At 43.0% G+C, this 14070-nt stretch overlaps 1 protein-coding gene across 3 annotated transcripts in view; it reads left to right on the top strand.

Moving 5' to 3' along the window:
* Positions 1 to 14070, top strand: part of LOC308669163 (calcium-activated potassium channel subunit alpha-1) — a 463457-nt gene that overhangs the window by 386920 nt on the left and 62467 nt on the right. For all 3 annotated transcript variants that reach the window (XM_081329724.1, XM_081329723.1, XM_081329725.1), the window contains exon 22: positions 3433 to 3625. In XM_081329724.1, the coding sequence (XP_081185850.1) occupies positions 3433 to 3625 (193 nt within the window). The remainder of the gene's footprint in view (positions 1 to 3432; positions 3626 to 14070) is intronic.

The raw sequence follows: 14070 nt of genomic DNA, 5'->3' as shown, positions 1-14070 counted from the left end.
CCAACACACTATGTCTCCTTCCTTCCTTCCTTCCTTCCTTCCTTCCTTCCTTCCTTCCTCCCTCTCTCCCTACTTCCATCCCTCCCTCCCTCCCTCTCATTGCTTCCTTCCTATCTCTCTCCCTCTCTCCCTCCCTCTCTTTCCTTCCTTTGATCTGGGGTTTCGTTGTTTTGTTCTTGACTAGTGATAAGCTCGAGGACGTGGCCTTTCCCTGTTTGTTGTAGCTATGAAAACCAAGTCCTGAGAGGCCTTATTAGAGGAAATTTGCCGATGCACTCCGTTCCTTGTCAAAGGTGGATTTCAGCTGCTATCAAATATGTTAGCAATGTTGCTCATTGAACACTTGCATACAGCCGGTTTTGATATTACGATTTTTCTTGACAGCATGACACTTATTAGGTATGGTATTATTTATGCCTATGAAACCTTTGAAAACATTTTGCATTGTTTATCTATTTACCTGATCTCCCTGCATTTGTCCAGATCGGCGAAAAGCTGGTCTGTTGGCTTTCTTCCCCAATCTTCTCTTTCTTAAGGGAATACAGATTAAAAAGGAGATGGATTTCTGTATCGCCGGATGAGAACAGGATCTAAGAGCCCCACACCCCCCAAATTCCTCACTGTTTATGCCTCGGTGCCAATGATAATGCAAATTTCATAATAGGTTGCCGTTTACATAAGGCCAAGGGACGCGGTGGCTCAGTGGGTTAGGACGCTGAGCTTGTCGATCAGAAGGTCGGCAGTTTGGCGGGTCGAATCCCGAGTGCCGCGTAGCAGAGTGAGCGCCTGTTACTCGTCCCAGCTTCTGCCAACCTAGCAGTTCGAAAGCACATAAAAATGCAAGTAGAAAAATAGGGACCACTACAGCGGGAAGGTAATAGCGTTCCGTGCGCCTTTGGCGTCTAGTCATGCCGGCCACACGACCACGGAGACGTCCAGCTCTTCGGCTTTGAAACGGAGATGAGCACCGGCCCCTAGAGTCGGAAACGACTAGCACGCATGTGCGGGGGGTAACCTTTACCTTCACCTTACAAAAGGCCAGGAAGAAAATCACCACTAGGTCCCCAGTAAATGTTTTCTTTGAATTCTAGATTTGTTTTTTCTTCCTGGTAAAGGGGCAGCTTACAAAAATAAGCAAAACAAAGGTTAAAAGGAAACAAATAGCATCAAAACTGAAATTCATCATTAAATGTTTGGCTGGTCTGTTTCATATTAGTCTTTGAAGCTGAAGCAGTCGTCATCTTTAGCCCACTTGTCATAAAACTGAGGAACACAAAACAGGAGACCTCCATCCATGAATGGCTTGGGTCCGGGTTATTTGAGGGAACACCTCCTGCCAGCATCAAATTCCCTTCGTCCAGTGCGCTCGCACAGGGAGGGCCTTCTCAGGGTGCCGCCGGTAAAAGATTGCCGGCGGGTAACACCCAGGGGGAGGGCCTTCTCAGTGGGTGCGCCTGCCCTGTGGAACCAGCTGCCCGTGGAGCTTAGGACTGCCCCTGACCTCCGTTCATTCCGCCGGGACCTGAAGACCTGGCTCTTTGAGCTGTCCGGCCCAGGCTGAGAGTTTTTAATTGGGGTTTTTATTTTTAGGGATAATTTAATCTTTTTTTAATTGTTTTTTAACTTTTGTATTTTGTACTGGTTTGATTTTAAAATACCCTGTAAACCACCCTGAGTCCTTCGGGAAAGGGCAGTATATAAATCTAATAAAATAAAAATAAAATAAAATCCCAAATTAGAAATTGCATCCTTCTCTCTCCCTTTGTCACATCAATAGGCCTGGAAAGTGTTCCTCGTAATTCTCATCCATGCCAAATTTGGACGCCAGACTAGGGCCTGGGGGAAGTCATCCTGTTCGTGATGTTTAAATTTGGGGTGTTATAAACACGTTCCAACGCATATAAACACCAAGAAGGGTGTCGTGATGTTTTGATAGATGGTCCAGTTAGTAATTTTGCTGCCAAGAAAAGAGCGTACATTGGCACCTATTAAGTTAGTGTCCTTTTCTCTCCTAAAGAAAATCTAACTTGGTCTAAGCAAATGTCGTGGTGGAATAGTTTAGAACAGGGCTTTCCAACCTTTTCACCCATTGTACCACTTTTAGGATATGGCAACATCTGAGTACCACCAGTTGCCTAGCTCCAGCCATCTCTCGCGTATGCTTGTGTGGTGCTGCCACCAGTTCAGCTCATTCCCCTCCCCCGCTACCACTTTTCTGGGATGGTCACGTACCACCTGCCAGGTACCAATGTACCACAGGTGGTACCTGTACCACTGGTTGAAAAGCCCTGGTTTAGAAAAAGATAAAACTTGCTACAGGTACTGTTTTGGGGATCTCTCTTTCTATGGATGGATGGATGGATGGATGGATGGATGGATGGATGGATGTAGAGAGAGAGAGAGGTAACTCCAAGGAGGCAAAGAGGAGGGGTCAAGTGGGGAACTAGCCTGACCCTTCCTAAATTCCCTCACACATTATTGGTTCTGAAAGGAAGGCAAGTAGTCTTGGCAGATTCCTGTACTTTAGGTAGAACAAAATAAAGTAGTCAACTTGAACCTTCATGTGAAGATATGGATGGATGGATGGATAGATAGATAGATAGATAGATAGATAGATAGATAGATAGATAGATAGATAGATAGATAGATAGATAGAGTAAACAGACAGACAAAGATAGAGACAGGCAGGCAGACAGAAGATAGATAGATAGATAGATAGATAGATAGATAGATAGATAGATAGATAGATAGATAGATAGATAGATAGATGGTAGATAGATACAGTAGACAGACAGAAAAAGTTAGAGACAGACAGACAGGAAGGCAGGCAGGCAGGCAGTTGATAGATGAGAGATGAGAGAGAGAGATGATAGAGAGAGATGATAGAGAGAGAGAGATACAGTAGACAAACAGACAGAGATAGAGACAGACAGACAGACAGATACTGCAGGTAGATAGTGTTAGTTTGGTTCTATAAAGGATTCACCCTTTTCCATATCACGGGCACAAGTCCAGCATCCCCTGCAGTGCCTCTCTGAAGCTGCCCCTTGGGATGCTCAGAAAGGGCAGTTGCTGCCCCAGGAGACTAAGAGGCCTCGAGTTGGGCTGTAAGTAGCAAGCATGGATCAGGAGGTTTGCCCTCCTCCCTGCTCCTTGTTTGTTAGCAATAGCTTGGCTGAGTTATCGAGTCTTAATGCTAAAACGCTGCCATCAGCACCAATCACCCTTTCCGACGGGGAGCACTCCCGTCTATTCCCTGGCACGCCGTTAGACCCCGCTTAATGTCAGAGCATTAAAAAAAAGAGAAGGGATACTTGTTAAATAATTTCCCAAAGCTCGTCCTGGGTGTTTAATTTGCTTTCTTTCGTTCCTTTCCTCTTTCCTTCTCTCTCTCCCTCTCTCTCCCCCCCCTCTCCATTTGCTCTGCTGAAGGGTACACCATTAAGCCGAGCTGATTTAAGGGCTGTCAACATCAACGTTTGTGACATGTGCGTCATCCTGTCAGCCAATCAGAATAATATTGATGATACTTCGCTGCAGGACAAGGAATGCATCTTGGCGTCGCTCAACATCAAATCCATGCAGTTTGATGACAGCATAGGGGTCTTGCAGGCTAATTCCCAAGGTAAGGACGGCCCTGCAATGCTTCTCCAGGCTGCCTAAAGGGGACAGGACGTGGCAGGGAGAATATCTCTCACTCAGTAATTCAAAGGGACCTTCCATCAGCCGGCTTGACGGTTGAACCTGCTGATTGGAAGGATTGGGGGGGGCTTTGCGCGTAGCAGGCAGGGGGAGAGAAGCAAACCCGGGCGCAAAGAGAGCAGAGGTTGATGGGGGAGAGAATTTTTATTTCGTTTCCCCTCCTCTCCGTCCGTCGAATTCTCTCCCCGCGCGTCACGGTGAAAGTTGTTCGGTTAATGCTTTGCATTGCCGGAGGTTGCGTCGTCGCTTTGTGCTTTGGATGGGGGGAAAAAAAAGAGAGGGTGATTTGCGAGCGGCTTTGACCAGCATCTTTGTGTTGTCAACAAGGTTTTATGTCAATGAAATGTCACGCAGTGCCGAAGCAACACTTTTCGGGGCAGAGAAAAGAAAAGAAGAGTAAATAAATATAAATAAACCAGGGGTGGATTTGGGGAAGATCTGTTCAACATCCGCACAAAAAATCCTTAGAGTGTTGTTCGGCCTGACTCTGATTTCAAAAGCACAGCACCTACGAGCACATCTCTCTGGCCGTGTATTTTTTTTGTTGTTGTCGTTCCTTTGTTTCGTTCCGTGTTTTCCCAAGAGCGCAAAACAGACAGCAGTATATTAAACCTCCGATAAACAGGCCAACTGGTATTTCATCCGTGCCTATAACCTGCCCTGAATCTTGCAACATCGAAATAGACAAATCAATAATAATAATAATAAAAAGCTGAATAAATGCCCAAATGCTGCATTTTAAGCAATCATCCTCTTCCTTCCATTCAATTATCCTTCATCATTCCGGTAAATTGCTTTCATTCAAAAAAAATATATCTACCATTAAAGAGTTCGATGGTCGATGAAAACGGAAAAATAAATTGTGATGGCGTTAAGCATCGCCTTGTTGTTTCACTTCCTTAATTTAAAACAGGGATGTGATATGTACAGCAAAAGCTAAGATTATATGCTGGGGAATAGCTGTCTGGCTATTTAATTGTCCTCTATTAGCATCCAACTAAACTCCATAATCTTTCAATCCCGACAGAGATATTGATGTCCACTCCAGTCTATACAGTTTAGTCTACCTGATTGCGTTCCGAGATTTTATAGGATACGGAATTTGTATACCTGTGGCGGATGGTCCCTAGAGATGGGGGGAGGTGTTGTGATGGAGTATAGCAAAGCAATAATTTATGAGGAAAAAAGGAAGCATATTCCAAAAAGGATGAGGGAGAGACAAGAATCTCCCAGGGTGAGAATAGTGAAGATTTAGTCTAGCAAGTTTCCGTCTCTATGGTATAAACAAGCAAGTAAAGAATTTATCCCAAAAATGCTTTTTCAGGTGGCAACTGGACTTTCTTGTCTTTCTTTGAAGACGTTTCGCTTCTCATCCAAGAAGCTTCTTCCGCTCTGACTGGATGGTGGGGAAATGGAAGGATTTATACTCCTTGAAGACCGCTGGTCGTTTGCCTTCTTTTAGAGAGTCGTTGAGGCCACTTGGAGGTTTATCTGTGTCCTCAGGGTCATCTGAGTGGTGCAAATGGGTGTGGAGCCTTCTTGGAGCTGCGGAAAGGATTTGTGTTGTAGACTGGAGATAGAAGCCATGGTTGTTAAGCGAATCACTGCAGTTGATAAGTTAGTCACATGGTTTGCTAAGTGAATCTGGCTTCCCCCATTGACTTTGCTTGTCAGGCAACGGTCATAAGTATGAATCGGTTGCCAAGCGTCTGAATTGTGAGCAGACTATCAAGGTCGTAAGTGAGAAAAACGGTCCTCAGTCATTTTATCCAGTGCTGTTGTGACTTTGAACGGTCACGAAATGAAGCGATGTAAGTCCTACCTCTATGAGTTTACACTTAAAGACACTGCAGTGTTTTCCACTGGTAGGAATTTCCTTCTGCTGTCGCGGTCAGCAAGTGCCCACCTCACTGGGTGGGCCAGATCAAGAAAACAAATTCAACAGGAGGGCCAGAACTTACGTCTATTGAGAGATTGGCTATCATGAAAGAAATCTTGCAGATCTGATTGTGTTACACCTCCTTCCTCTTCTCATACTTCAGTGAAATAGGGAGGTAGTTCTGAGCTGCTTCCGAATATTCATTCATTGGTTGTCTGAACAGCGAGAAGAAGTTCCAGAATGGGTGCTTTGATTTCCTACGAAATCAAGTGTTGTGATTCAGGGTCAGCCTGTGGGTTCGGCAGTTGGGTCGGACGACTCAGAGGAGGAGGAGGAGGAGGGTGTTGAAGACCTTGCTGAGGGGGTTGAAGATCTTGCTGATGAGAGCCCTCAGCCAGGCCCCTCCCACCTGGTCACGATGGAGACCCAGCTGTGTGAGCCTGACAGCGTGGATGAAGATGACCCACAGCTGGCCCTGTTCAAGGACGCCCGACGCAGGAGGCAGTCAAGTAGGAGTAAACAGAGGAAGGCAATGGGGCTCCTCGGAAGGAGGCAGAGAGAAGCCACGCCCTGAACTCTATATAAGGGGAATGTGTGGGGAGGGCTGGTTTGCTGAAGGCAACCGCTCGGATAGTTCCTGTTTCTTAAAGCTCCTGTTTCTTGGTTTGTCTTGTTCCCTTTGTTTTTGTAGCAATAAATTTGGCAGGCGTAATTCCAGCCTCTTGCCTTCTTGTAAAAGGGGTTGTCCCTGCCTTTTCTGCAGGGCCGGTAGCAGGCTGGTACAGAACATCAAGACTCTAAAGTCTCCTTCTACCTTTATGCTTTTATGCTTCTTGAAAAGGACAGTGTCCGAACCGTTGATCAAAATCAAAAAGGTACAAAGAGAAAGTTGTTATACTTTCCCAATTTTTCCAGCTGGTCTGCTGAAAATCCTACTTTATTTTAGCTGACATGGTCTTTCAAACAAGGATGTAGCCAGCTTTTGTGTGGTAGCTACTGGATGGCCATTAGGAAGCCAACGGTGCAAACTTTGAACTGTTAGGTAACCAATACGTTATGGGTTTGCATTCCTCAGGATTAATCTGTGGCTAATGTCCCATTTTATCTATTTTTCCCCCATTTGTTTTCATTTTTAATGTTGACTTCACCTTCTCCTTTTCTGAATTTATCTTTCTTATTATTAATTTGCAGTGGATAAACTCTGCGGTTTGGCTTCAGCCGCGAAGAGTGGTTTATTATGCATAATATTATTTACTACATGTATAGTAAAGTACGTATATTAGAGTACATTGTTGGCTAATTTATGAGTAATTATAATACATAATGTTAATATATTGCCAAACAGATTAATAATATGTTCTGTAATATTATTATATATTGTAATGATTCATTAATAATAAATTACAGACATTAGTCTTTAGTTGGTAAGACATGAATGAAATTAAAGCCACACATAGCCCTGGTGCTTTAATTCAATTTTTATTATTATTATTATTATTTCTAAGAGGAGATTGAGAAGCTGAGGCAAACGGGGGAAATCAGATTTATCTATAGAATGACAAAAGTCAAGAGAGGAATCCAGATTCCCTTAACAACTGGCTTACTACCTTATCAGCTGCAGTGATTCATTTAACAACGGTGGCTAGGAAAGTCGCAAAATGGGGCAAAACTCACTTAACCAATGTCTCACGTAGCAGCAGAAATTGGAGGCTGCGTTGAGTCCATAAGCCGAGGAGCCCCCGTATTTGAGAGGGCTGATTTAAGCATAAAGTCAAAGCTCTCCTGTCCAAACTTTTATAGAATATTAATATTGATTGGGGTGGGGGGTTATTGTGCTCCCTCCCTTCCTTCCTTCCTTCCTTCCTTCCTTCCTTCCTTCCTTCCTTCCTTCCTTCCTTCCTTCCTTCCTTCCTTCCTTCTTCCCCCCTCTTACTGTGTCCTTGCTTCCCATGTCTGCTTCTTTCCTTCCTGTCTCACTTCCGTCCTAACTCACTGTCTCTCCTTTCATTCTTCCTCCCTCCCTTTCTATTGATTGGGTTGGGGGGTTATTGTGCTTCCTTCCTTCCTTCCTTCCTTCCTTCCTTCCTTCCTTCCTTCCTTCCTTCCTTCCTTCCTTCCTTCCTTCTTCCCCCCTATTACTGTGTCCTTGCTTCCCATGTCTGCTTCTTTCCTTCCTGTCTCACTTCCGTCCTAACTCACTGTCTCTCCTTTCATTCTTCCTCCCTCCCTTTCTATTGATTGGGTTGGGGGGTTATTGTGCTCCCTCCCTCCCTCCCTCCCTCCCTCCCTTCCTTCCTTCCTTCCTTCCTTCCTTCCTTCCTTCCTTCCTTCCTTCCTTCCTTCCTTCCTTCTTCCCCCCTCTTACTGTGTCCTTGCTTCCCATGTCTGCTTCTTTCCTTCCTGTCTCACTTCCGTCCTAACTCACTGTCTCTCCTTTCATTCTTCCTCCCTCCCTTTCTCACTTCTTCCTTCCTTCCTTCCTTCCTTCCTTCCTTCCTTCCTTCCTTCCTTCTTTCTTTCCTTCCTTCCTTCCTTCCTTCCTTCCTTCCTTCCTTCCTTCCTTCCTTCCTCCCTCCCTCCCTCCCTCCCTCTTACTGTGTCCTTGCTTCCCATCCTAACTCCTTCCTTCCTTCCTTCCTTCCTTCCTTCCTTCCTTCCTTCCTTCCTTCCTTCCTTCCTTCCTTCCTTCCTTCCATCCTTCCTTCCTCCCTCCCTCCCTCCCTCCCTCCCTCTTACTGTGTCCCTGCTTCCCATCCTAACCCCCTTTCCTTCCTTCCTTCCTTCCTTCCTTCCTTCCTTCCTTCCTTCCTTCCTTCCTTCCTTCCTTCCTTCCTCCCTCCCTCCCTCCCTCCCTCCCTCCCTCCCTCCCATTGCATTCTTCCTTCCGATCTCCCTCCCTCCCTTCCTTCCTTCTCCCTCCCTCCCTCCTTTGCAAAATTTCCGGTTGGAACTACAGGTATGAGATACCATTCTTCAAAGATGAGCAAATGCCTGAGCTGAGGAAGAGCTATGGTTACAGATATCCCGTCCATTTCCCCTATTTTGTCCCATTCCCCTTTTGAATGGCTTGCCCTTTCGGTTTTGCAGAAAACGAAATATTTTCCCCTATTGCCGTGGACGACATCGCGTGGGAACCAGAACAGATAAAAGGCAGTCATACTTAACCAGTTCAAGATTTATGCACCTCGTAGCAGCTTTGCTTGGGGTGGGGTGTCTGCCTCAAATAATGTGATGATCTTGGCTAATGATTTAAGCTGCTATTTTGAATTCGAGATGATAAGAAAAATGGGATTTCATTCGTAAGCTTGTCGTCATCTAAAAAGCCGTCTCCAGTGGCTCTGAGCTGGTTTTTTTTCCTATTTTTTTATTGAAAAGTTTTACAATACATTTTTTAAAAGACAAAACCCCTCCCAACCCCCTCCCCTCTCCCCAAACCTCCCCAACTCTTCCCTCCCCTCCCCCTCCCCGACTTCCCAGAGCTCAATACAGGGTATAAAAATACAAACAATCATAGTCTACCATATGCAAACAACAATAAAATATTAAGTTCTATCGCACTTTAACTCTTATTAAAATAACTACAAGCAATTTATATATCACATCAATACTTATTCAAATGCTAGGTGAAACTTTTTAGTCCCATATTTATTCTGGATATAATCAATCCATCTTCTCCACTCCACAATATATCTCTGAGCTGTTTTTAAGCAGGCTGAGGAAGGGTAGAAAAGAAAAAAAAAAGAATTGCGCTGTAACATTTGTTTTCCCAAAGACATTGCAAGAAAGATCACAGCGCAACGGTTCAAACGCAGTTCAGCATTACAGCAACTCGGAGAGTCGCTCTCCGAATGACTTCGGCTTACGAGAGTTTTCCCTAGGAATTATATTTCAACCACATGAGTAATTCCACTGTGAGCTCCATTTACAGTCTTTGTAAAATAGGGCTAGTGCATAAAGAGAATTAAATAGTGGGCAGATAGATGACTCAAGAGAAATTAGCTTTGCTAAGGCGGTCCTGGAGTTCCACTATACCAGGGGTGGGGAACCTTGGTTCTTTTATGACTTGTGGACTTCAACTCCCAGAATGCCTCAGCCAGCCATGCCAAACCTGTGGCAACTTAGAACGGAGAAAATAGCTGCAGCCAGGCTGGTTATAGAGTTGACAGTCCAGTTGCCTTGTGAAGAAAAAAAAAACCTTTGGGACGACTGATAAAGGCGAATATTTGTAGCTCTTGGGTTGAAATGAGGAGTTCTTGGTGCTCTCTGAGCTTGATTACTTTCTTGAAAATGTTTCACTACCCAACTAGGTAACATCATCCGTGCTAGGAAGGAATGGGGTTTGCCCTCAGTTTATGTTCTAGTGGATTGCCTTGTCGGTGTTGATGAGGGTGGTCGTGGAAGTTCTTTGGTTGGGCTGTTTACTGTTGTCTACCTTGGCAGTTCCTTGACTGGGGTATTGTCTACGTCTTGATGGTTGGTCTGATGTTAATCTTAGTGTTAATCCATGCTCGTCTGGATGTTGGTGTTTGAGTCTTTTTGCTACCTCTTTGACGTGTTGATTGTCTCTTTTGCAGAGTAGGACAAGAATCAGATGAAATCAGATGACACCACGATTTCCTCCTAGGATGAAATCATGGTCTCTTTTCACTACATGCGTTCATTGCAGCTCTTTTCATGTCCATAGACCCAGAATTAACCAAAGAATCTATCACAGCATTGCTCCACAGAGCACCTGACTTAAGCAGGTATACAAAGATTGATGTCATGGTTCCGACAGATGAAACTCTTCAAAGAACTTTGAGGCATTGTTTACCTTAAAGAATCTTTATTCGAGTAGCATAGCATTGGCACTAACATAGCCGAAGCCAAAATCTGAATTCCCCTCCCCTGAGCACATAGTATTAAAGCACAATTCCCTCCCCCAATTAACAGTCATAAATCACATTCTCCAGTTCGTTTGAAATGCAGGCTTTCCCTCCAGCTCTCCAGCCCACCAATTCTTATCATCTCTTATTTCAATAACCTTGGTTCTCAGACTAGCTTCAGTATTGTTATGTCTAGCTAAACTCTCGTGCACATTCCTCCCCCCAGCATCATCTAACTCTAACTCTTAAGAGTAAAACAAAAGAAGAAAATGGTTGCATCTCCATCTGTTGTCAAAGCAAAAACATCCGATCTTAGCAGCGTTGACAATTGAAACACCCAGGATCTTATCAACCTTTGCCTAACCACCCAGGCAGCAATCAAGATGTGATGCTCACTAACACTGACGGTCTCTAGAATATAAATTGAGAGTAAGCCCCATTCCTTACTAGCACTGAGGATGTTACCTAGTTTGAGTAATGAAGCATCTGCAACAACCAAGCTCAGAGAGCACCAAGGATCCCCCGTCCATATCTCTCCTTCACCAAAACGATTGACTTTTATATGTTGATAGTTGTCACAAAAGACTTCCTTATCTCTTTTGTCAGTGGTATAGATTATCATACCAGCCATATCCAGGATAGCTCTACATATTTAGTCAGCAGTTATTGTATGTCTGATGTTCACCTAGAAAAATATCTGTGCTTCCTGTTTACTGAGACCTGTGAGAAATCGTCTGCATTGGAAGTTAACAGTCAACACATAGCTTCCATTTACTATTCTTCCACGTACCCTTAGTTTCCATGTGTAAAACTCTACCACTACCAGTTGAAAGCATGGGGGAGACATTGTTTCAGGAAGATGGATGTTCCTATAATGGTCAAGAGTTGTGTGCAGAATATGATTCCCACAAACTACAATCAGATTTTCAAAGTTCGGCGTACTCCTTCTTTGTGTATTGTGTCCATGTGCCTACAGACACTAGGGTAGAATGGAGGTGCTTAGTAAGTGGCTGGATTCTGAAATTTGACCCACAAGAATTTGGGAAGGTAAATATTAGCAAACTTTTATTCTTATATAAGTGTTACCCCTATGTTGTTGTTCTTTCTCTCGTCCCCATCTCATGAGTGTCTTTTACAAGAGTAAGGAAGGAAAAATTCCCATAATGCTTACCTTATTATTTGAAATATCTGTCTTTTCACAGACCTTCGGCATGCCATCTTTAACTCCAAATGTATTTTGAAATCTGTCCTTCATGTCTCTTAGAAGGAATGACAGAGAGAGACATTTGTGTCTCTTTAATTATAGCAAAAATGTTACAGAACTTATTTTGCTGACATAATATTACTCTACCGTCAGAGTATATGGCAGATTGGAAAACAGCCAAATTCTAACCCACAGTTCCCTTTTTTTCCGATTAACGTTCATATCCACCTGGATTCCAGCAATTTATTATGTTTTACTTTTATTAGGGAAAGGTTGAAAGGATGAAAAAAATAATACTCAGGTATTTCTGTCCTTGGTTAAGAAGATCAAATATTTCAAGCTAAATATTATTTAAATTAGGATCTTATTACACACAATCAGGTTATATAAATATATGTAAATATATACATTATCCCTGTCATCAAATTCTCCTTCTCCAAATATCACAGTTTGAAGTTTGCAAACAGGTTTTAGCAACAAAAAAAAAAGGTGGTGGTTTGGGCAGGTTAGTTTCTCTTAGCTGATTCAACGAAAATTTTTGATGACAGCACAAACTTACATGAATGTAAGGTAGTCTCAACTAACAATGGTAAACTGGGTTAGTGAAGAATGCTGGCTTCTCCATTACAATTCTATCATGGATACCTTTTTAATGAGGCTTCACTGTGTAAGCAGAGTTGCTTTTTGAGATGAAATGATTGCATGGAATGAGTTATAGACTCGGAGTTAAAGGAAACCTAAGTGTCTGGCTCTAGTTGTTACTAGTTCATTAAGCAAATCAGGATTTAATGTATGTCCACTTCTCTGTATTATAAGTGTTAGAAATTCCGTTTATACATAGCACCACAGATCAAGCAAAGGGCACAGTCACCATGTGCTTTACTGCTTCAACTGTAACAGGAAGCAGGAAAATCTACTTAGTACAAAAGAACATAAAGTATATGCCATAGACCCCATCTTTCTAAACACTAACATCTACTGGCTGAATACTACTGTAGTTGTTGCACAAAAATACATTACCACAATAAGACCCTGAAAGTAGATAAACTTGTATGGAATCAATCAATTTTTATTACACTAGAGACCAACATTCTTGTATTGAAATAGCTGAAATTTAGTTAAAGGTACTTTTCATATTTATGCTCAGAGTTTTTGCGAGTCTAATTTGAGACAAGCTGGCTCTGGTCAAAACTAATAAACTGAAAGACCAGGTGTGCGTGTGTGTCTCTCTGTGTGTGCGATTGCTAAACATACAGTTGTGCACATTAATTTTTGTTGTTGTTAGTTACGAAGTCGTGTCCGACCCATCGCGACCCTATGGACAATGTTCCTCCAGGCCTTCCTGTCCTCTACCATCTTCTGGAGTCCATTTAAGCTCACGCCTCCTGCTTCAGTGACTCTATCCAGCCACCTCATTCTCTGTCGTCCCCTTCTTCTCTTGCCCTCAATCTTTCCCACCATTAGGCTCTTCTCCAGTGAGTCCTTCCTTCTCATTAGGTGGTCAAAGTATTTGAGTTTTAGCTTCAGGATCTGGCCTTCTAAAGAGCAGTCAGGGTGGATCTCCTCTAGGACTGACCGGTTTGATCGCCTTGCAGTCCAAGGGACTCGCAGGAGTCTTCTCCAGCACCATAGTTCAAAGGCTTCAATTCTTTGGCGCTCAGCCTTTTTTATGGTCCGTCTTTCACTGCCATACATTGCAAGCACATTAATTACAACACTCTTTTTATTCCAAATTTAAATGACCGTTGATCCTTTTAGTATTCGGGCATCTACTGTTTTTCAAAGAAAAAAATATATCCAATGCTTCAAAATAAAATTTAAACCATTCCATGTAAACACACAAGTGCTCTTTATGAGCATCAATTATACACCAGGCTGGAAACCCCTTAGCCTCTGTGTTATGAAAGATTAAATCAAAATGCTTCCTGTTTCCCAGATGTCCCTGAGATCAATAAGGTGGTATTTAGAAGCCACTTGGAACCTTTTTTGCCCGCAAATTTATAGTTTTTGTCTCCATTTTCTGAAAACCCTGTTTTATATGAAGTATAGCACTCTTGGTAGTTTGTAAGAAGCAAACTGGTCTGGGCTACTTGGTCTAGACAATTGCTCTCATACAGATGTTGCACAAGGGAGATTGAGTCAAAAACCTGCTTTAAGATGACAAATGGGATGAAAACATTATTGTCTTTGATTGCATCCCTTACATCATCTATATGTCGGGAGGCAGAGGGCTATGCTTTATCCTTAGCTGTTTTATAAATATTTAAGCCCTTACAGTTGCCTAAAGATATTAAAGCATATTTTTTACAGGGGCCTGGAATATAAATATTATATGTAGTACAAAAGATACCACAAAGTGCTTTAATGAATTCGTAATTTCCTCTTCACTTTTTATTGGAATATAGTTTATGTTCCAAGCG

Source organism: Vipera berus (assembly GCF_964194415.1).
Source record: "Vipera berus genome assembly, chromosome: 5".
Lineage (NCBI taxonomy): Eukaryota > Metazoa > Chordata > Lepidosauria > Squamata > Viperidae > Vipera > Vipera berus.
The sequence above is the reverse complement of the archived record's forward strand: the minus strand, read 5'-3'. Positions and strand labels throughout refer to the sequence as shown.